At 40.8% G+C, this 24,333-nt stretch overlaps 1 protein-coding gene across 1 annotated transcript in view; it reads left to right on the forward strand.

Moving 5' to 3' along the window:
• Positions 1 to 24,333, forward strand: part of DNAAF8 (dynein axonemal assembly factor 8) — a 94,091-nt gene that overhangs the window by 9,084 nt on the left and 60,674 nt on the right. The window contains 6 exon segments of the mRNA XM_059826640.1: positions 56 to 202; positions 970 to 1,038; positions 3,273 to 3,638; positions 5,515 to 5,674; positions 20,051 to 20,242; positions 22,858 to 23,013. Coding sequence (XP_059682623.1) covers positions 56 to 202; positions 970 to 1,038; positions 3,273 to 3,638; positions 5,515 to 5,674; positions 20,051 to 20,242; positions 22,858 to 23,013 — 1,090 coding nt within the window.

A 24,333-nucleotide genomic window follows, 5' to 3' on the forward strand; every position in this document is an offset into this window, starting at 1 on the left:
GACTTCTCGTCTGGATAAGGCGGAGGACGTGCTGAACAGTGTTTTCTGTACTTAGGGATGTTGCCTTCCTATCAGCTTCACGAAGTTCTCTAAGGATGGACATGATGAGATTACAGTGCCTGCCAGAGCCTGTAACTGTGTACATCGATTTAAGAGATGCTAAACCACAGAAGTCAGTAACGTTCCCTGATGAGAAACAAAGGTAAATTCTGGCTTTGTTACTTACTTCTCACTAACAATAAAAAGTAGGAAATTGAAACCTTCTTTCTACATCTCACACTCATGAAATATTACTTTAAAAATGTTCTCTTCTTCCACACCTCTGTGACCTTAGTAGGAAGGCATAGCCCCTGTCAGAGCACAGGCATATTCTCAGGAGAGAATAACTTGTCTCAGAAGAATTAAATGTGTGGGGGTGCAGGCAGCACAGAAAGGACATGCAAATCACCCAGGGAAATAACATTTAGAAAGTTTCCATCTATAAAGGAATGGGCAGTGACTACAAAGCAATGCTTGCAGCTGTCTGACAGCACTGTGTACAAAATGGACATCCTTGACTACATTCCTGGCAAGCAACTGTAGGTGCTGATTTCTGTCTCCTGTGTGATAAGAGGGCCTTATATAGTCAGTTATGGGAGGCCAAATTCTTCTCAATCTGCAAGAGATTCTGGTAAACATGTCCTTTCCCCGAGAGCTAACGGTGTCTGAGGTAGCTGTTTGCTCCCTTCTCAGGATGCACATTTGCTGCAGCAAGGGGTCGAAGAAAACAGTCACCAGAAGAAACAGCTAACACATATTGATGTAGTTGCTTGAATTTATTTTTTTGCTAGAATAATAGTGTGAAGAACTATCCATAACACTGAGGGTATCGCTCCCTTTTTCATAATAGTTCTAAATTTGCATCCTAGAAATGACAAAAAGCCAACACCCAGTTGGAACAGAGTTAACTAACTCTAATTTGTTTCATAGTGCAAGCGACAGCTCCAGTGAAGAAGAGGCTATGACAATTAAGGACCAAGAAGAAAGACGAATGTAAGAGTCTTTTCCAGGACCCTAGTTCAAACAATACAATGTTTATTTTTTCTGAAACTAAAAGAATTGCCCTAATGGCAATTAGAGTGAGAACTCGTGTACTGAAACATCTCCATTCCTGGTCTTCACAGCAAAAAAGCCCAATAATGAAAGTGCTTCAATCTGGCCCCAGGAGATCACTCTTTTCTCTTGCATGGTAAAGATACCAAAGCTAGAAAATAGTTGTTGATCCTTGTGGCAGTACAGCACCTTGCTCCTGTACAGCTGCATGGAAACAGCTCAAAAGACAAATAGAGAGTGGACCTGGGTGGCTGGGAAACCTGACTCTTTCTCCAGACATGTTTGAGTGACATGAGAACTGTTTTTTAAATGACTCAGAACCAAACTTTGGAAATGTTGTAGGGAGTTGACTCAGACAAACCTTTATTTTTAGAAATAATAAAATAGGCTAGAATGGATGTTGATTTAGAGAGAATATTGAATACATTGTGTGGGCAGGGGTGCTCTCAATTCTCCTTAACTGGGGGGAGAGGAAGGCGGGGAAAGGGGAGAGAGTGTCATGGATGGAATCCTAAACTGTAAATTCTTCAATATGCACAGATGCCAGCCTTTTCCTGTTGCTAAACTCAGGGCTTGACTCATACCCATAGGTTGTTAGACTTTTGTTTAATGTGAAGTGGATATGTCAAGCTTTAAACATCTTACTGCATTTATGCTCTGGATTACATTTAGAAGTCTTATGCATGTAAGTTCACATTACAGCAGTGCAGAGGACAAGCAGAACACTTATATTGTTGTGCCAGCCAATTACTCTTACTCTTTTTTTAATAGTTTGAAAGAATAAATGATTTGACAAGGAACGGAGCATTAACACTCAATATAATTTAGAACTTCTAATACAAAGCCAGCATAAAGCAGGGACAAGATGATGCTTGGGGAACTCTCACTGGCACTGATGCAAATGCAGATGTCGCATCAATCTAAATCTGGAGTGATGGACTGCAGAGCTTAGTTGATTGGATTTTGATCCATTTTAATGTTGCTAAAGAACATACACAAATGAAATGTCTGGCAAACGTTATTCAGTTCTGTTTCTAAATAAGAAAGCCTCATGGTCTCAGCAGGGCAAGATTCTGATCTCATTCACGAGGGGTCAAAGCCAGTTTCATTCTTATCTGGATGGAATTAGTACAGGGCCACATATTCTGTAGTACAATGTACTTACATATCAGGGCCTTTGGAGGGTTAGTTGTATTGATCTCCAGGCACTTAGCCTAGAAAATACGCTGTTGGATTATCCCTGGAGTGGTCAGGTAGTCAGTGCCATCTCTAGCACTATACCATAGAGCTGCTCTCCAATACATAGTGCTCCCCTAAAATTCCTGCCACTTGGGCATACTCCTTAGTAGTCCAGCCATCAATGTTAAATGTTGATATGATGGTGGGAGAAGTGAGATCCTTAAGGAGAAAGAATACTATCCATCTGGTTTTCCTTTGTTCTGAGAAGCATAGGTTTAGTTTAGGTAAGTACAGCAGTACGATGCTGTGTACTCATACACACCACCTAACCGCACCATTGATATCCAACTCAATCTGTTGCTTAGTCCATGTACTTTTCAGCTACCACTAAAATAAGGTATATTATTTGCTCATAATCACCAGATGAGCTACAAATTGATGGTAGTCCTCCTGTAGCAGATGATTTGAGAGACTCATCATTGAACAGAATTGCAAGACAGAATAACCATATCTGCCCCTTATGTCATGATAGGACATGTCACAACAGAATACTATCACAACATTGTGGTTGCTGACAGTTCATCAGTCTCATTAACTTGGAGGAGACACGGATGAAATGAAGTCAAACACTCAAAAATCCTAAGAATTATTAGGAGAACTTTTCTTCTGTATGTATTTGAATCCCAACCCCTGTATCCAAAGGAGACAAAGATCTGTAGACTCTGATTTCCATGACAACATTACATTTGTTCAGGGCTCTTCTAGTAGGTGTTTGTTGTGCCTGAAATGCAGAAGAGGTAAGTAAATTGTCAGTAAGATCAGTTTCACGTTCTGTCACTGTAGCGTTTTATATATTACCTGTGTGCTGGTACTGCTATTATTTGTGTAGATGCCCAGTCCTTGTTTTGAGCTGCACTCACATTAGAAGTTCCTCAGAGTTTGAACTTATTCATATAATGCTTTATCTTGATTAAATCAGTTTTTTATTTTCTCTGCAGGAGGAATTGCTCAGGGAAAAGCCTGCTACTGCAACAACTCCATACAGCCCGTAAAGAAGACTCAGAGCTTCTTCATAAAACATCTACCCAGGCTGAAAAACTTGAAGGCATAAAACAGGATCCAGAAAGTCTGGAAGAGATAGGTTCCTCTAAAATCAGTCAAAAGCAATATTTTAAAGTGAGGGAAGAGACAGACAGGGTGATTCCCAGGACACTGATGAAATTGAAACCAGAGAAAAGAAATACCCCCTTGTCAAGCCACGGGGGCAATGGAGCTGGCGTAGAAAAAGAAAACAAAATGGAAACTGAGAAGGTTCAACATTCAGGAAATGCTCCGGAGTCTCTTCTAGCTACAACAGAATTGCCAAGGTATCACACAAGAAAAGCCATGAGTGGTTTTGATTATGGCTTATCTGATTGTCTAAGATTAAAGAACATTACTTATCCGGGCTGTAAACTGGAGCAAAAGGATGTGTCTGGTTTTGTTACCCAGAAAGACAGCCAAGCCTGGCTACTATTGCTTAAAGGTTTAGAGGCAGCCAGACTTAGTAGATCAGAGAACTGGCTTGGGATTAGACATGCTATGGCACTTCTGACATAGTAAATTTAGCCATTTTCTTTAGTTTTTATTCTATGTAAGAGGAGGATAACATGGTATTGATCTCCTTTATGGAAAACAGTACTGAGATTTACTAAGCATAGCATCATAGAAGATACGTCTGGAAGGGTCTGTCTCCTCGTATCAATGTAGAGTGAGGTAAAATCTGATCCTTTCCGGGTAGATCTTTATATAACTTGGTCTTGAAATCCTCAATGGTGAGGATTCCTTGACTCCCCAGGTAGTACATTTTGCTGCTTAATTATCCTTACAATTGTAAAGCTTTTTCTTAAATCTATTTTAAATTATTCTAGCTCCAGTTTAAGCTTATTATTTCTTGTTGTGTTTCCAGGAGGTATGGAAAATGGTTTTTCCATTTCTCAGCATAAAAATCCTTTTACAAACTGGAAGATGATCATGTGTCCCCTTGTAACTTTTTTCCCAAACAAAGCAATTCTGACTCTGACATCAAGAAAAGGGCAAGAGCTTAGAAGGACAAAGTATACCCATGAGGAACAGGTTATACCACAGGAATATCTTGGAAAGCTTTAAAAAAAATAAAAATGGTATTAATAGAGGAAACAGTAGAGTTATTTGGACCTCTGCCTCCTTGGGCTTAGTTTAATGTAGTGTATTCTGCATAAGGTCTAATTTTAAAGTGAAATCAGGTCGTTGCCTTATGCACCTGCCCAGCTATTTGGGAGAGCTCCATCATAGTGACTTTTCAAAGGTTATATTCTGCCTGCTATTTTCAGAGTGAAATTTAACATTTTGACTTTGACATATGAGCCCTTGAAAGAATTAGAATCTGCCTGCTCCAGAGACTATTACTTTTTCAGTGTCAAACAGTTGCCTACCCTGCCACTTAGACACTTCAGTGACTGTGTACTTGGTTTAAATGGCGGATGGTTGGTTGCAGGTTTTTTTCTCTATGGGATTCCTGACATTAAAGCTCATTGCTTCCATCAGTTCTATAAAACTCCATTTTGTCTACCTTCTAGCTTGCCACATAGATGGCAGACCATGCTTGCCACGTAGATGGCAGACCATGGCGTGGCAAGAATCTGGGTTATTTATTGTTGCTGAGTAATATCTCAGAATGATTTTAACAAATTTTAGTTTTCTTGCTATTCTAATTATTGTTGGGGCACCTGGGGCTTGAAGAATTCAGAAGAAATTGAACTTACCATTTGCCATGGAAATGACAGATGAAATCTTTATGCAGGCATCAAAATATAGAAAGATGGAAGGCCTTGGTTCAGGGGAAGCTTGCCACTGTATCATAGCAGATAGGAAAGGAAATGGAGTTAGACTGAGAATTTTGGTGTGGAGATGGGGAGTGAAACATCACAAACACATCTCTGCTTAATGGAGTTCCGGTCTCCAAATAGATTGTCACCACTTGTCAGAGGTTTGAGGTCTGCTCCTTTTCTTTTTTTTTAGAGATGATTTCATCCAATGACAAGTTCTTGTGTTCCCCCACAAACACCATAAGCGCTTTCTAAATCTATTTTAGCCTTTCACGTCACGATTCACCCTCAAGTGTGTGGTATAAAAACAAGAAAAAAGAAATGCAAACAGATTAACAAGAGTGCTTTTTCTCCCAAGTGAAAAGTTAAAGCGAAGAAGAATCTGTGTATTTTTCAGGACAGAAGAAAGTAAGAGAGAGCTATCCCAAAAGGAGGAACAGATGAAAGAGAGACACAGGAGACACAGATTCCAGGAGCAGCTGGAGAGATTGCAGCCTCAGCAGTCAGTTACTGGAAAGCAGCCTATGGCAGAGAAAACCCCCATTTTGTTCCACATGGTTAGTAGTTCAGTGTAGGACTGTCCCTTTCAGAATGGCTTCCTGGCCAAATGCAAGTGTGATCCTAGAAGCAAAAAGTAAGTTTCATTGCATTATTTAAAATCTGTTTGTTATGGAGCACTGTTACCTGATGAGATGAGTGCTCCTACAGCTCTTCTCTCATGCTAGTAATATTTTTCTCACCTTTCCTGTATGGGGAGTGCTCCCCTTACAGCTGCCCACCAGGCTTAACACAGGGTATGGCAGGAGTCCTGGCCTGCTGAACACAGTGGGCTCAGTGTCCTCTACTTCATGGGAGCCAGAGTTTCACGCATGATTTTTCAAAACCTTTTAGAAAAAGTGAAATATTTGTACTGTCATACTTCTAAAGCAAAGCCTATACTGAGTCGTGTCTGGTTGCCTGCCCCTGGCAGCTTTATATTTCAGTTTTGTGGGTAGGTTTTGAGGATTGTAGTTTTAGTAATAGTTTTTGCTTTTGGCTGATGTCCTGATTAAGGGAGTATGAAATTATCCTGATTTTTCCCAGAACCTAAAATATGGCTCAGAGGACAGGGCTGTTTTTCCTCCTGAGAAGACTTGTATATGTAGTCCTAATTCATCCTTGTACTGATTTCACTGAACAAAAGGCCAGCTGAGAAGGTAAGAGGAGATGAGAGAAACTCCAGAATTTGTCCATGAGTTCACCATAATGATTTATTTGAGCTAATAGCAATAACAAAGCTCTTCTGTCAGTACAAAAGTTGAAAGACCTTAGAGCCCTAACTTGTGGGATGGACAACTCAGATTTGTTTCTTTTGTAAGCAACTGACTAGTGTATTTCTGCAGATTAAAAGCTCATTTTTTTTTGACATTGGATTAATAACTGATGAGAAATACAGGACTAACAAACTGACAGCTGAATTTCCCTCTGTCAGCCTGCTCTAACAAGGACAGTGCACTGCACAGAACTCTGTTCTGAAGGCTGCAAAGGTTGTGAATCTAGTCTTCAGACTAGCTCCTTTCTCAGTCTGCTGTGAGGTACCACTGAATTCCAGTTAGCCCTTATTAAGATGTAGGCACTTACTTGCTTGTCAGAAATACTGTTGAACCTTGCTAACTCACTCCTGACAATGCACCAGGTGGTTGCTGAACTGTTCTGTATCTTGGTCATTTCCCATGTTTGCTGTGCTGAAGCCAATAAAATGAAGATAATGGCTTGGTAAAGTGGTTTCTCTCAAGTATGGCTCAGGGTGTATCTACACTGGAGTGTTGCTGTAACTGGATCACAGTGTAAATACGCCTGTAATAGCTCTAAGGGTGTTACCACCAGCTAGTCACAGCAGCATGGACATTGGCATAAGCTAACCAGCCCAGGATTTAATCAGCTTCTGATGCCTGTAGAAACAGGTACCTGAACTGATGACCTGCTTGAGGGAAACCTGCCTGAACTGACAAGGCACTGTTGGTAGAAACAAAATCAGCACAACCCTTAATAACTGTGTTTTGTGGGCAACTTTGCTCTTAGTTCTTCTTCAGAAATATTCATTATTAAAATTAAGAATGAAAAATGTATCAGCATCATCTATCAAATACAAGTCATCTATAAGATTACTTGAAATTCGTCTTGATGGCAGGATTTTTTCTTTGAATTAGAACAGGTTTTTCTTTTCTTTCTTTTTTTCCTTTGCACATAGGAAGACAGAAAAACTTGAATGTTTTGACATTTAAAACTAAAGAAGCTGTAATTTGGCAACTGTGTCTCTCAGTGAAAATATCTATATATAAACACGTCTATTCAAAGAACAAGCCAGTGTTTGACAGAGTAGCACACTTTCAAATTTGTTTTTTAAGTCCTTTGTTTTGGCAATGATAGATGTGCAGATCTGGAACACTTGTCATAGCTTCCAGAATTCCTCTGACCATTTATAATGTACATAAATAATTGAATTGAATAATAATCAGAGGGAAAGTTTAGAAACTCTGCAATTACTGTAGCTGAGGTGCTGGGAAAGAAATGCAAAGGAAATTTAAAAAGCTGCATTAGGATTACATTAGAGTTCTTGTCTAAAATTTAAAAGCAGTGAAATTCAGATTTAATGCTGCTGTCTTTTTTTCTTAACCTAGTTCAGTCAAACTCTGTACTCAGCTTCACTCTGTGGGAAGCACTAATACAAATGAGAATCAAGTTTGAGAACACCACTTTCAAAACAGTGCAGGTAACTTAGGAGACTAAAAACTAACTTTGAGAGGTACTTCAGCATCTAAAGAAGTGGCTGATACCCAGTGGTATTTTCAAGACATGCAAGTAACAAGTTCCCCTGGAAACCAGTGGGTTCATTCTAAGAATTCTGCCTGTCAAGTCTGCGTCTTTAGGTATCTGAACATTTTTGCAATCTGGCCCACCTCTTAATTTCAAAAATGCATGGAAGAACCTGATTTTTTTTTTTCTGCTCCCCTCCACCACCCAAACGTTCAGTGAAACTTAAGACTGGCATGAGTTGACGTCTTCTGAAAATGGGCCCCTTAACCACATTTTAACCTTTGGATCTAATTCAGAACTGATTCAAGCATCTACAGTTCTGCTGAAAGCCAGCAGAGTGGTGATGTGATCCATGCTGTAAGGTCAGGCTCAGTTAATAGTTTAGAGCAATATGCATAGGGTTTGTTTCAGTATTTGATCAGAGTAAGTGTTATTGGCAAGAGAGACAGAAGGAATGCTGCATAGTATGTAAAACAGTTAAATGGAGGATGTAAAATGAAATGGGTTTGATGTGTCATTTCATTCATCTTGCATATTACGATAGAGTAACTTATTACTAATGTTGATTTCCGTATTACAATCCCATTAGATGGGATCCAGGTAATAGTTGTTATTTTTGCCGGGCTCATATCTGAATTTTATGCCAGGGAGCAGCACAAGCAGGTTACTCTGAAAGGGAAGACAAGTGGGGAGCTGCAGGTGACAGCAAGGCAGGTAGGGGCAGAGACCTCACCAGCAAGGAGTGCAGTCCCACAGTACCTGGACAAGAAAAGCAGAGCAGGTCCAGTGAAGGTAACCAGTTGGCAAGTCTGTGGTAATGCGGTAGGTCCAAGATGAAGGCCAGAAATTCAAGGCAGGGACAGGACTGGGTCCAGTGACAGTACACAGGCTCAGCCAGCAGCCCAGTGATCACCCAGGGAGTCTGTGGTGATGAAGCAGGTCTGAGATCAAGCTACAAAGTCAAATCAGTTAAGGGTAGGGTTCAAGTGAACAAGGTACGTAGCCAGGCAGAGGTATAGCTGCAGTGTAAGCTCGGTCAGGGACCAAGGGCAAGCGTCTCAGCTTAAATGCAGCTCCCAAGCAAAGGGGGAAGGGCCCAGCAGAGGCTTCCCACAGCTCTTTTCACAGCAGTCTTGTCTGAAGTTACACGACTGAGCTTGTGTTGGAAATGGCCTTAAACACAGGCAGCTAAACCACTTCAGGGGGTGGTGTTCATGGCCCCAATACTTTACATCCAGCTATGGAATTAATTTGAAACAGTAAATAGCATTTAGCTTTTATTAAGCTCTTTTATTATTGGGACAAAATAGGTGTTTTCAACAGGGCTTCAGCTTGCTTCTTGCTTTACCTTTATTGCTTTATCACGATATGGCAGAACAAGATAATGTAGTTTGAAAGCTATTAGGAACCACCTTGTTACCAGTACCTTATAAACACTGTTTTATCTACCTTGTACAGCCCAACTGTTTGGAAAATGAACAATGTGACTCATACTGAGGCATCTAATTTTTCTTGGCTACACAATCACTTTGGCTAACCTTGTATTAGTAATTATATCACCACACTCATCATCTTATTGCAGCTTAGCCTTACAGCTGGCTTACAAAACAAAAACATTCAGGCATGCAACCGAGTCATTCTAGCTTAACAAATATATTATGCGCATACTTTCTTCTCCATCGTGTAAACATAGACTCTATTCTGTCAAGATTGGTAGGGTTTTTTTAATTATTATACCGTTGACTCAGCTTACTGATGTCAGGTAAAATTCTCAACCAAAAGATTTTCTGCTTGCATTGCTGCAAAGCTAAAATTAACAATATACTATGGTCAAAATCTTCCTTGCCCTTTTATTGCCTTATTGTCACTTTGATCTGATATAAATTCTATAGGAAAAATCCCTGACAAAATTCCTGCGTCGTACTTACCATCAAGAGTAGTGCTGAAGCATTGTATGTTCAGTTACTGTGACAGCTACCCTGGATTAGCACAGTATGACTGAAAGTAGAGGTTGATTTCCAAAACTTGTAGAAATATTTTTAGTTCAATTACTGGTCCCATATGTTTCTTTTTATGTAGTAGGTGCTTTGATCTGCACAGTTGTTGGTGAAATGCTTTTGATTCTTTACCTGTCTTACTAAAACAGGTGTCTGTGATTTCCATTACTGTTGTATGGGTGTCTTGATCTTTTTAAGGCAGTAATGCTGACATCACCATTGCAAACTGCCGTTTTCTTACGTCTTACCTGAGTACAAAGGGTTGTTCAAGGACATTGACTGTGGGTCCCAGGATCCTGACCTAACAGTTTACCAGCTGGACCATACTACCTGGGCGTCTCACCAGCTCCATTGTAGAACTGCTTACATGAATACACTTAGGTGATGTCCTAAGCAGTATTTAAAAATTCCCCATTTTTATTGCTGTGTGGAAAATGCATAAAGGAAAAGAACTGTAAGAAAGTGAAATTCATGTCCCAGTGGAAAGAATGTACAAGGGCCTGATCCACCAGTTAGGAAAGGAATAGGTTTTGTGGTAGTTCTATACAGAAATGTCAATTTATCTCCGACAAGGTGGTGCAATATACATATTTGGAGAAGTCGAGGAAAACGGTTAAATCTTCTTTCAGTTATAATGATCTTGTGACACAGTAGCTGAATTTTTCTATATCTGGATTACTCTAAAACTGATCTTCTAAGTGTAAATCACCCTGTGACCAAACGTTTTCGTTTACACTGAACCAAAGCAACCGCCGCATTTGCACCTATTATTTTACTACAGTTAAAAAAAATTAATTGAAAAAATTGCAAAAGATTTCCTACACTAAATCTTTTTCTGGCATCAGAGCTGAATTTGGCTTGTGCTTCACGCTAGGTCTGCTCGCTCTTGGACTGACTCTGCGGGGTTGTGGCCAGCAGTCATGTGCCAAACAGCCAGCAGATGGCCCCTGAATTCCTCCCTTTTCTTACAGTGAGGTGTTTAATGAGTTCCTGAAACAAGATTAAAATCTTGTGTACTTAATGAACCTGCTGCCTCAACTCAAGAAAGGCTTAAAAATAAACTAAGGCAATTAGAGATGTTAAATTTAGCATGCAAAAACAGAAGGCCAAGATTCCTGTTTGTACCACCAGTCCAGCACACAGGATTCAGAATAGCATGGAAGTTCCCAAGAAAATGTTTTTCTAGCATAGGCTGTGTTAGCTGGCACAGAGCCTGTGTTTCTGGCCTCCTCTTCATCTTCCCACTTGGTACCAGTGAAAGAAAATGAGGGGGGATTTGCTGGCACAGTACTTTATGCTTAGGTTGAGTTTAGCTGGTTTATGGTCTCCTTGGCTGTAGTCAGCAAAGCAGAGGAGCTGAGGCAGCTCCTGCCTCTGCCATGGCCCAGGATGGCACAGATCTATCCTAAGGATTTGCCTTAATAGGCAAAGCAAGGAATCTAGGCCTTAAATGTCTCTGTTATAAACAACTTCCTTTACACAGGCAGAGTCTGCTTGCTTGCTCTCCATGTTCTCTGAGTAAGAGATGTTATGGAAGCATGTGTTTTGGCACTCTTAGGGCACAGATTAAAGCAAGTCAGGAACTTTACAGACTGATGACTCTTCTCAGTAGTTCTGCTCACACGACCAGAGCAGTTAAAAAATGACGTACAAATCCTGCTTTAATAACCTGTTGTCTGCTTCAATAGGTTTCTCAGCCAAATTGCTGCATATATGCTCAGAACCAGGAAACTCCCCGTCCATACTGAATGCAACAGGACCACCAAAAAGCTGTAGAGAACCTTGCATTTAAACTTCTGCGTGGAGACCCAGTCTGATGGTTTCACAGGGGCTCCCACCTTTGTCCATTACACTTTCCAGCTATGGAACAAATTGAACAGTCAGGTCTTCACAAAGAAATGACGGCTTTCAGTGCTGTTTCTCTGATTGGAGTTTGAAATGGCCCCAGGAAAATGTGAAATATTTAATCCTTTATATTCCTTGGCATATCTTGGAAGTGATTAAAATGAGTTTATGCTTATTCTTGAATATACTTATGCATGGTCTTGACAGATGGGAACATTCGTTGCTGTTGCTTAAGGGAAAGGTTAATATAAGTAAAAAGAATAGCATTTCCAGAATTACATGCATGAACTTGCTGCCAGTAGAGGTCCTAAATACTCCTCCATTCACATGAGCTGGATGGTTCAGATTAAACTTGAAGAGAAGACAATAATGTAAAATGTCCAAGGGCTAAATTCTATTTCTCATGTAGAAGAGGGCAGGAGGGCAGAAAACCATTTCTGAACCTTTTGTCTCCGCAGGTCTTGCTCTTTACCAGGTCCTGCATTTGTTGTCAGAAGGAATAGCTACCGTAAGTTTGCAATGCGTATGAACAAGTGCCAGTCACCTTTAATTATATAGTAAAATACTTTCTGCCATGCATCTCTTTCTTGGAATCAGAACAGCATTCACAACTCCTGGCCTTACCTCAGGGCTCTGATCAGTGATGCTATTTGTAGATGAAAGGAGGCTGAATCTGTCCCTCTGTTTTTCAAAGGGGCTGTACAGGCTTGTCTGACACAGCCACGCTACTGTTAAAAAAGCTGCATAATTTAAACTGTATTCCTAGTTTTTCTCATGCCTTCTTGTTTAGCATTGACTTAGGTTGGACTGCAGTTCTAAATCTTAACACACCGGGGGATAAGCTTGGTCACAACTTGTAAACACATTATTACACAAATAATAATTATGGAAGCATTATTCTTAGTGGCAGGGATTGGAATTCAAGGCTTTATCTGAGATTATGGAGTGGAAGTATCATGCAGTTATTTTTATTTTAAAAACATAGAGCTCTGTCTAGCTCTGTGCCAAGCACCTGGACTTCCCACAAGCTTCAGTGGACATTGTAAGCACTTAGCAGTTCTCAGAATCACAAAACCCCCATACTTACTGCCTTGGAGAATTCATAGGCCTGAAGGGTTATCTGCATGGTATTTTGCAGCTGGGCACAAGATCACAGAGCCTGTACGACAACTGGACACAATCCATTCCTAAACTGGAAGCTGATAGTTTGAAAAGCAAGCCACTTGAGCACTGGTAAAACTTCCTGATAAGGCAGCTGAGCATAGTTTGCACCCCCCTACCCCTCTTCTTTTTTTTCGTGGGGGATTTCCATAGAGTATCAGGGGAAATACATGAAAAGATAAATAGGTTAAAGACTAGAAAAAATAAGGCTTTACCCAGGTTGATAAGTATATGGTGAATCTCCTGGAGTATCAAACTAGAGTAATTTCAACAGTATTTAAAGCCAGCTAGGAGCATGTGCCAAATACCAGCCTAGTTTTCAGATGGCTGAGAACTAATGCCGTGCTCTATCACAGGATTTCAAAGTGACTGTGTACAATTCCCTTCCCTGCTGTGGGTCTGGAAATCATGGATGGCACATTTTATTTGTGAGGCAGTTTGAAATCATTTGAAGAACAATGTTATGGAAGATACTACTCTTCAGGTTTTGGAGGACATGATACTGTTTCAGGAATGTCAAGAAAAGGAACAGAGATTAGTATCGGAAGTTGCTTGATAATCTTACACTGTTCCTCTTCAGAGTGTTTTACAGCTGGGTAATTAATCCAGCTAGACAGGGACTAGGATAAGGAAATATTATCCTCACTTTACAATTTCACAGAGAAATACTCCATTCCAGAGCCAGGACTGAGTCACAAGTTCCTGATTCCCAGTTTTGTGCTCACATGAGATGTGTAAGTAATTAAACTTCTTTTACTTATTTCAGCTGCTTCTCCTTAACCAAGAGTATAAACTCATTAGAGGAGGAACTTTTTGTTACGTGTGCTCAGAACACCAGCACAATGAGGCTATGAATCCCTCTAAGCCTAAGTGTTACTGTAGTGTAAACACCAATCATGGAAAAGGCACTTCTCATTTTTAATTATTATGTCTCAGAAAGCAAACAAAACCAAACAGGATTCAGTGTTACTTTGATTTGAATTTTAGTGCAATTTTCAGAGCAGTCCTTTGTTTACATGAGGAGCTGAGCCTTTGTCAGAAAAATTTCCCACTCCTAACAAATAAAGAAGAAATTGTTCCCACTTCTAACAAATAAAGAAGCTGCTTGTTACCGGTTACTTGTGCCAGTTATTTGAATGTTTTTAGCTGCACTCAGACTTGTTGCTAAATGGCCTCAATTTACAGACTTTTTCTTGAACATATTCACGTGCAAATACCCATTTTCAAACATTTTTGGTTTGTTAACATACTTTGCAACCATGCAAACGTTCTGTGTTCTAATGAACATTAGAATTACTTTGGAATTGGTCCTTAGTCATCTTAAAGCTAGGCTGGTATTTGACATGTGCTCCCAGCTGGCTTTAAATACTAATTAGAACATTCTGTGTCCTAATAAAGAGCAATTCTATCAAGGAAGCCATCGTTGCTTTAACTGTACTTGCCTATCAGTGCTGACTGATAGATATTCTTGTTTCATTCATAGTATTCTGGTCTAGTGAACTCTGACTGACTAGGAAGATATTGTCCAAAAAAGAACATTAGCTGGTCGCGTAGGACTCTAATAGTAATAATGTTCCTGGCCGAGGCCAGGACAAAGCAAGAGATCGCAGTAAGACACACTAGCGTATACAAGAGCGACAGCGTGGCAGGGGCAGTGCTGTGTACTCACATCAGGAGTACTGGCAGGACAGGCAGAAGGGAGCAGGTTAGGACAGGGAGCACGCTCTAGGGTACAAGATTCTTCTTATTCAGGAGAAAATGTTTGATGCTGTGGAGTTCTCCACTGCCGATAGCAGAATAAACGTACGTTGAATTTTGGGCCAAAAATACTTTCTGCCTGTGTGATCCTGAGTGATCACACAGTGTCTCTCTGCTGACACATCCTATGGGCCAGATCCTTGACTCCCATGGAAGAGGGGTTATGTGTATCTTTGATAGCACAGATGAGCCGTTAACTCTAGTGAAGCAGTTGAGAATTCCCTTAATGCAGGCTAAAGCAGAAGCGGCATAGAACAGTGTAATTCACGCTACATCACATCTCTTTGTTGTCTTCATTTGTGCTGAGAGGGATTATGGATAGGATGAAGAGGGATTTTTGTAGAACCAGAAGCCAGAAATGTAACTGATCCTAGCTGTCATTAACTGTCTGCCAGTGTTGTGGTGGCCGTAAAGCTACTTTAAATTGCACTTGGAATTGACCATGCTCAGCTGGCAGCAACATGAAATGGTATACAAAGTGAATTTTGCTGTCCTCGGTTCCTATGCTGAGCAGAGCTCAGCTCCTCTCTGTGCATCACGTCTGAACTGCACTCCTATATTCAGTAATTTCTGGTGACGAGCTGACGTTTCTCTTTGACACTTGCCCTCTTTATGCTCCAGCAGAGATGCTGTCTAGCTTTAGCACACTCATGCTGCCAGAGATGGAAAAGTGGTTTCTTCTGAGTCAGGAGAGGTTATATTCTTCGTACCCAAGCCTAAGAATAACTGTCCAGAATAAGAAGATAACTTTCAGCAAAAAAATTTTCTTTTTTTTTTTTTTTAACTTAAGCTCACAGGATATGTAATGTCCTAACTGAACTGGAGAACTACAGAGTTCATAGCAAATAATGCTTCCATTACGCAGCTCTTTGAATTCCTGCAATCTTACTTTGGCAGAGTTATCTGCTTTGGAGGATCATAACTCCTCCATTTTAGCAATCTGAAGCTCCCTTCAGATCAGAAAATTTCAATAACATCTTGCCACCATCATATTTTTCAGATCCATAACCTCAGCATGTTTGATACTCAGAAAGCCATTGGTGCTATAGTGAGTGAATCTAGTACAAAAATGCATTAACAGAAAGACCATTCAGACCATTAACATCAATCGTACTCTCCTTTTTGTTACGAAATGTTGCCTTCCCAATTACAGTATGTTCTGCCAGTTGCATGCAGGAAATGCAGATACTTCCCTCATTCTTACCCATTGCTCCCACTTTGCAATGATAAAGCAGTTCTTTGAATGGTTTCAGGGTCTATTCCACTATTGAACGAGGAATTTCAAATAACCTAACAGATGGCATTGTCATAATTTTTCCTTCCCCACAGAATGAAAATGAATAAACACGTGACATTTCCAATATGTCTTCATCTAATGCAAGAATTTTTAGAAGCCATGAAAGAACGTTATCTGCTTTGCCTTAGATGGACAGAATTGTTAAATGTGTCCTAACTATCTCCTCTCCTACATTAGCAACACGACTGCATGGAAAAATAGATGTATAACCACATAATCAACATGCTTGAGTTTTGTTCCGTGAGGTCTGTCTATAATGAACCATGAACATACAATGCTAGAGCTATTTCAGCATGAAAGTGTAGAATTTTCATTAGAGAAATTAGCTAGAGCTGCTAAAGTACCTAGAAATCAGCTCACATTTACAAATGTACAGCAGATGCATCATTTGGCACAAGATTTCTGCAGTCGGTAACTTGCCATTCTTCAGGGATTGCCTCTTAAAGCTGTGATCCAAGCTAGGGTGCACATGACATAGAAGGATAAATTTAGACATGGCTGAAAACAATTATTTTGATTAAGCCTCCAGCCAATGAGAGTAAAACTCTTCCTATTCCTCCCCTTCCCCCTCACCCCCTCCAGTAAAGAAGGAGGAGACTGTGTGAGTATAACTTATCTTCATTTTACATGCAGTGGGTGTTTTGATTTAGTTCTGGCTGTTGTAGAATCTGCTCAACGTAGCAGAGAGTGGTTTTTTGATTGAAGGTGATACCTTGCTTCAGTGTTAGCATCAGTTTAGTTAGTATTGGAAAAGGTGCTGGAAGGGAAATACAGAAGTTTTGTTTACCTGCAAAAGAGAGACTATATGTGTAAAAAAAAAACAACAAAAAAACCCCCACAAACAAAAATTGGCTTCTTCCTGACCTATCCTTCTACTGTGAGAAACCCTCAGACTGGGCGAGCTGATTCTGCTGGGAAATACTAACTGCTTTCTTGGGTCTATGTGATGAAATGAATTTTCCAAATGTGTAATGTAGTGTGGTTCCCAAACAGCAGTTGATAGCAACTGCTTACACTTGCTATCAGCTGCTTTCACTTGCTGTCAGCCTTGTACCTAGCTGGAAACCATCAGCAAAGTTGTCACCTGGCCCTCTTGGCTCCTGAGCTGCTACTCAGTCGTTCCAGCCACTAACAGTTATGAAAATGTTTCCCAGTTTTAGGGCGACGGAGCTGTTTGTCCAATCTAGTATGCAGACGTAGTAAAAGCAATGCCAACTAGTCTTTTAAAAAAGCATCAACAAAAGCTTCATTTAACCAATTAGAGCTATTTTATTAGAAACAAAATGATGTTAATCTTGGCTGACAAACTTGTATCTGCTAAGCTTTGGCTTGCTGTGATCGTAAACAGCTGTGTTTTTTTAAAAAAAATCTATAATATGGAGGTAAAATGCCACTTTTTAAATGATTGCCTGTATGGATGCCTTCACATTAGAGGGGTTTTTTTATGAGTAGTAGCTCCCTTTGGGGCTATGCCTCTGCATGTGTAACTTCAACACCGCTGTAGCTGAAGGCTAGACTATATAGGTATCCTTAAGTTGTCTTGCAAATCCTTTTTCCTCATTTCTTTTTTGGTATGGATTTGGGGGGTGGTTGTTCCTTGGCTGCTTAATGTGGTTACTGCTTCTACTTGCACCATTGTTGTGTTAGAGGGGAGAAAGATGGCTGGAGCTGGGAGTGGAGGGGTGGTTGGAAAATGGAGCTTGAAGGGCTGTAAGTTGCAATGTTGTAAACTATAATTGCAAAATAAAATAGCAAGCACTTTGGGAATAGGAAATTTTATCTTACTTGTTCTATGGTAATTGTTGACACTTGACTACAATCAGCTGCAAGCCTGTCTGTGATTGGCAGTACAATTCTAGCCAGAGCAACCAAACATAGCCCAGCATTTGAGTAATTTTAGTCTTTTTGTAATCTAATACTGTCACAAATAAAAGCCAGTGTAACACGTAGGCAAATTGAACTCTCTTCATAGGTAGACTAGGGTAAATTGGGCAGTGCTGTGGGTAGGTGTACTAAGAAAGCCCTGAATGTATCTTACTTCAGCAATTCTTGCCCAGAATTAAATAGGATTAGCTCCTTTTTTGTTCATTAGCCTTAATATTTCTGAAATTAATTAAATTCTTCTATGCCTAGATTCTTGTTGGAGTAAGGAGGATGGCAGAGGGAGGAGACAGAAGGACCAACATTGATCAAAACCTCACTCATTCTCAGAAAGAACTTTAATAAGTAAAATTCTTAGCTGATCTTGGTCAGAAAACCTATTGAGCCCTCCCATGCTGCTGGGCCAAGCAAATTTGGAAGAGTTGGAAATTTCCTGCTGAAACATTAGTAGATACTGGTTTCATCTTTAGCTCTTGAGTTACCTCCTGTCATTGATCCCCAAACGGTTGTTGAAAGAGGAAGAAAGAATCATTTCTCCAACGCAGGATATAGAAGAAGGTCATCTTTTCCTGAAAGTCTCCAGGTTTCTTTTAAGGCCTCTTCCTTGGAGAATTACAAGGGTAGGGTCAAAGCCCTGATAAATTCTGGGAGCTCCCCAGGACTACAGTAATATTCGTAACGCAGATCTGCAGCATCAGAAACTTTTGCATGACTACTTTTCCTTTATTACTAATTGCAATTTTTATTTGGTACTTGTAGACAGTGCTGTGTCTGCAGCAGGTATTTCGGCACCAAAACACTGGATGATGCAATAGATCTGCTTGGGGCTTTTTATTAGTATATATTTTTGAAAACTGTTCCAAGCAATTGTCTATTTTGAGGACAGGCACAAAAGTCAAGCTACATTAACTTGTCAAGTGGGTTAGTCATTAAACACCTTTGTGGACATTTTAATTCAGATTTAAAGTGGCTTTAATTGGATTTGGCTTACTTTGCTTCCAAAGTAAATTCAGATAAATCAAATTAAGGTTAATTCAGTGTAAATGCATGGGCAGACATCCTCATTAAGGGCTACCTGGAGCAACTGAAAACATAACTGCTTAGCCGCTCCTCAACACCCTCCTGTTCCCATTGTGTTCCTATGGTGTTCCTCAGCTCACAAAGGGGGTGCTTGCTAGTCTCACACTACGGTAGGTTATTTCAGATTAATTCTGCTCGCCTTAATTAGCAGTTTAGTCTGTTGGCTGATTGCGTTGACATGTCCAGGAAATGCAGTCATGTTGCACTTTGCTGACTCCACAGTGGGGAAGCATAGCCCTCAGCTGATGCTGTGACAAGTAGCTTGGAAAAGTTAACCCCATAAACAGATCCAGCTATTTGCAAAATGAATGTGCATCCATGCCTATAGAATATATGCGCTCAGGATGCCTCGGGAGGGGCCCTGAGGGTCCTTATTAAAGGATCATAACTGCTGAGGAGCAATACTCTTATGTGTACTGGGGAATCTTTGTGATTTTAGGGACTAGCTTCCTAATTTACAAAAGAAATGTCAGGGACAGCAAATTGAATACAGATAGGAATAGCAAGCCAGCTAATCATTACAGCTGTGGCTACTGCATCTTTGGAAAAACAAAAAAGATCCCATAAGCTATAACCCCACAGTTCAAGCTTGGGGTTGTTTCTTAAAGAACAGGTCTCTTAACACAGAGGGAATTTGCATCCTAAATAATTAAGCTTCAATATTAAAGTGAAGAAGGGAAATGAATTCGCTTAAGTGTAACATCATCTATGAATGACATATGTTAGATGAAGCAGAAAATAATGACAGTTTTGATGCTTTTATCAGGCTTGTTTTGAAGACATTTCACTGATTTAAAAAAATAACAGCACTGAATCTTAAAGAATACAGAATAAATTTGATAATACTATTTCCAGTTGTGACCATGTAATCTCCCATTCACTGAGCAGTGTTTGACTAAATGAAGACCCAGGTGACAGCTCTCCAAGAAAAACTGAAGTGCTCCAGAAGGTGTCACTGATATAATGACCTAGCTTTTATGGCTCATGCTTCCTCTTTGATAAATGCCTGCTAGATATTAATTGCCCTCCTGTGATGGCAATGAGTGTAATTCATTCATGATGATGAATAGAGTTCCAGTAATCCACATGACTTACATTTTCGTACTTGTTTTTGACAGGAAGCCTCTTATTTGCCAGATATTGACACATTGCCTAGACCACACAGTATGAAAAATGAGGTGCTGCTTATGACCATTTGGCTGTCAAGTTGTGGCCAAGTAGCTACAGCTCAGTGCGGTGATCAGGTGCCTAATGTGGTGCTGAGAGCAGCCAACATCTACCAGGCCCTTGTGACGTGGCTTCTCTCTCTGGTGAGTACATGCAGTGACAGTGCACAAAAGAAGGTTCTGCATGATTAAGGCTGTGTTTTGCCCTCTGGTGAATATATAATCATTCTTGAAATCGCCTTCTTCCAACAGCTATAAAACAGTGGCTGAACAAAGGGGAAATTATGTTCTAACTCACCTGAAAGTCAGTAAATAAAAGTCTTGCTGAAGTCAGTGGGATATGGGTTGTGCCTGTATTTTATGAAGAATGTGGCAGAGAAAGTAAAAAATGGTTGAGCCAGGCTCGCAGTAGTCAAAAGCGACTATTGGAAGTAGAGGGCTGTCTAAGTATTGTACTCTCTCCTTGGCAAAAGAAGCCAACGGACACAGGTGCCTATTTCTTACTGCTTGTTCTAATTAATAATAGCTCCTATCTGATAGTGGAGAGGGCTGTAAACAAGTGGTGGTCTGTTTCATCTTAATTGCCCTTTGGATCAGGTATTTTTCTCCTCTAAAGAAACCACCTTTTTCTCACTCTTGCCATTCATCCCATATTAGCCTTTTCCTCTAGGGAAAACAGGCAATGTGTATTTTTCCTCCCCACCCTGCATGTTGGCCTCATTCTTTTCCCTGGTTAAAGACATCGGCTTACCAATACCAATCCCTGCACTCAAGGCAGATTTCGCCCTGAGTGGACATCCTGCACAAGGCTTTTAAATCACTTAAACAGTATTAATTGTTAATGATGTTCACACTCCCATTAAAACATTGCTAACATTCTTTAATGTTAGTTCAATGCTAATGAAAATGGCCACTTCAACAGCCCCAGAGTCTGAATCTTCCATTCAGAAACTAGTTAGCTTATGACCAGCTGCAGTGTGAGCTTTCTTCCCTTGTGTTATTCCTGTTTAAAAAACCCAAGCTCTGACTTGTAGCAGCTCTCTCCAAGCCTGAAAAGGTATCTCAGCTTCCAGGGCTCAGTGTCGTTCTACTGAGACTGTAGGGTCAAATGTTGTGATAGACTTTGCGCCCAATAGAAACTGGGTTAAAATCCACCAGTTTATTTCACACAGGTTCTCAAATAGCTGTTGGATAGCAATGAAAAAGGCTGCATTTCTTTAATTAATTAAAAATGTGGAAAGGTTGAGGCATTTTTTGACCAAATTCTCATTTGGTCGTAATCTATGTGATTCCACTGATTTGCTGGCTTCCCGGCTTGTGTGAATCAGCATATCTTTACTGATTTCATTGGAGATATGCGGATTTCTACCAGTTGAGAACATGCTCCTCCAGATGTGAGCATTCCCCAGTGACAGAGCTGCTACAGAACTTCCCATATGAAACCAGTGTTCAAAGCAGTCAAGGACTTGGTAGTGCTATTTTGAGTGATACAGCTGACCTACAAAACAGGAGAAAATCCACTTGGGCGCTGTGTTGAAAACATTTCTAAAGGCATTTATCTCACTGTAAATAGTTTTGGTTTATATATGCAGTAAATGGCAGAGCTGTTAATCCATCTAGAGATCATGGTGATGGTATAAACCATGAGAACAAGACTTAGTGGTTTCTGTATTCACCAGAATCCTGGGAAGGAATTATAGTCCTGAAATTCAAAATTGCCTGTCTCTTCATCTAGTGTGTGATCTGTTTTGGGCATCTCTGCCTCACATGGCTGCTGTTCCTTTCTCATGGCTTTGCTGGTTGCCTGTGTCTGACTTTCCCATAGCCTTCTGCCCTCCTTCACCTGCACCCAGGTTTCAGGATGCTTTGCAGCACTGCAGTGCCTTCCCAGGCTGTTTCAGGTGTCTTTCCTGTCTCCCTTCTACCTTGTAATAAGGTTTCTGGTGTGTTCTGTATGCTAAAATGCATCACGTTTCAGCATGCTTTGAGCAGCCTTATGAACAAATGAGTGGTCTATCCTACTGGAACCCTATCTGTGGAACTAAACTGATATTGCCGATAAAAGATGTGCAGTGTTCATCTTGGGGTTGGTAGAAGTCGCTTTTTACCCTGCTTATTTTGGATCAGGTATGTATATTGGAAAATAGAATGTTTGCCTCCTACGCATATGCACACAATTTTATCTATCAAAAAGAAATCACCTCAAACTAAAAGGTGGATTCACTGGATAGGGATTGATGGGTTTTGGCTATTAGTGATCACTAATAGGGAAGACAAAGACTTATTAAGGAAGCCTGCACTAGCTCTTGAGAATGGCATAATCACTTAGCATTGATATTAGAACTGAGATTGGATTGATCTCATTATCATTAATAAAGGCAGCACACGGTGCCTCTGTGACAAGAACACACAGTGCAGCATTGACAGGGACTCTGTTCTCATTTCTTACTAGACGAGGGAACTAATGCAAGTCTTGCTTTCACATAGTGAAATTGGTGGAAGTCAGAGCTTGCAAGTCCTCACTGAGAAAATAAATCCTATGACTTATTAAAACCTACATGTTATTCCTATTTAATTTTGTCTTTATTGATTTTTCTACTGGCTAAACCACAGCTAATCCACTAATCAAGCAAGAGTGCTCCCTGGATTATTGTACATTAAGGGGCTCTACTCAAAAGCAACAGAGCAAGATAAAGGGTTATTTTCAGTCTCTAAATACTGCCGTCTAGAACTGAAATTATGTTCCAATGGATTTACAGGTGCCGCCTGTGAAAACAAAAGATGGACCCAGAGCTCCATTTCAGGTGGTAGGGCTGCAGCAGGCCTGGCGAGAGGATGGCTTGGCCCTATATGCTTGTCTAATGCCAGCAGATGAGTCTTCAGCCCAGAAGAGCACCAAGATCCAGAAGATAAACGTGAGTGGCAGCATTTACACTTGCTAGTCATGCACAACTGCCACAGGCAGTTACCACTGGTTTTGACTAAGGACCAGGCTTGGATATGCCGATTCAAGCTCAAATTTCATCGAGCCAGAATAGAGCAGCATAAGTGCTGCTCTAAATTAGAATGGGGGAACAGCCCAGTACTGTGGGAACGGAAAGATTGCTTACAGCTAATTGCCAACTCAAGCTGTCCTCAGTTATGCTGAATTTAGATTATGTGCAGATGAGAAACCAGTTCTCTATGGAGTAGTCTTTTGTCTCTGCTGCTTATTAGCTGTTAATATATTTTTGGTGGCTGTAACCCCACAGTGCAGGAATTTGACTGGATTCAGAGGAGATGTATCTTTGGCATGTATTATAGCTTTTGCTCTTATATTTTATTCATGTGAAGAGTGTGGCCCATGAGAGGGAATATTGTCTTGCTATTTGGCTCCCAGGAGTTGGGGCCTGGAGGCCGGACCTGAGACTCCATTCAGTCAACTCTGGTAGACTACAGGGTCTGTGCTGTGCAATAAAATGCCAAGCTGAAAGGTCTAGCACACAAGCTGAAAATCTATGACATGTATCTATGACATTGAGGCGCTGGAGCGTGTCCAGTGGAGGGCAATGAAGCTGGTGAGGGGTCTGGAGCACGAGTCTTGTAAGGAGCAGCTGACGGAGCTGGGGTTGTTCAGTCTGGAGAAGAGGAGGCTGAGGGGAGACCTCATCGCTCTCTCCAACTCCCTGAAAGGGGGTTGTGGTGAGGTGGGTGTTGGTCTCTTCTCCCAAGTGACAAGTGACAGGACAAGAGGAAATGGCCTCAAGTTGTGCCAGGGGAGGTTCAGGCTGGATATTAGGAAAAAATTCTTTACTGAGAGAGTGGTGAAACATGGCAATAAGCTGCCCAGGGAGGTGTTGGAGTTGCCATCCCTGGAGGTGTTCGAGGAACATGTGGATAAGGCATTGTGGGACATGGTTTAGTGGGCATGGTGGGGTTGGGTTGATGGTTGGACTTGATGATCTTACAGGTCTTTTCCAACCTTAGTGATTCTGTGATTCTGATGTAGGTGGCACAGTGTAATGTGATCCTTGTGTACCCCAGATCTCCTGTGGGCCACTTGCTTGAATAACTATTCTGTTACTGAATAACCTTTGAGATGCTGGCCCTGTGCTCCGTTGAGGCTGGCGAGTTTCTCTCGGGTGGCTCAAAGCAACACTTGTGGCTTTAGCGAGCTGGGAGTGGATTTTCTGATCTATTTTTGCCTGCCTCCCCCCGGTAATGTTAACAGGAATGAGATGATAGATGTGCTTATT

The sequence above is a fragment of the Gavia stellata genome, chromosome 18 (assembly GCF_030936135.1).
Source record: "Gavia stellata isolate bGavSte3 chromosome 18, bGavSte3.hap2, whole genome shotgun sequence".
NCBI classification, from domain to species: domain Eukaryota; kingdom Metazoa; phylum Chordata; class Aves; order Gaviiformes; family Gaviidae; genus Gavia; species Gavia stellata.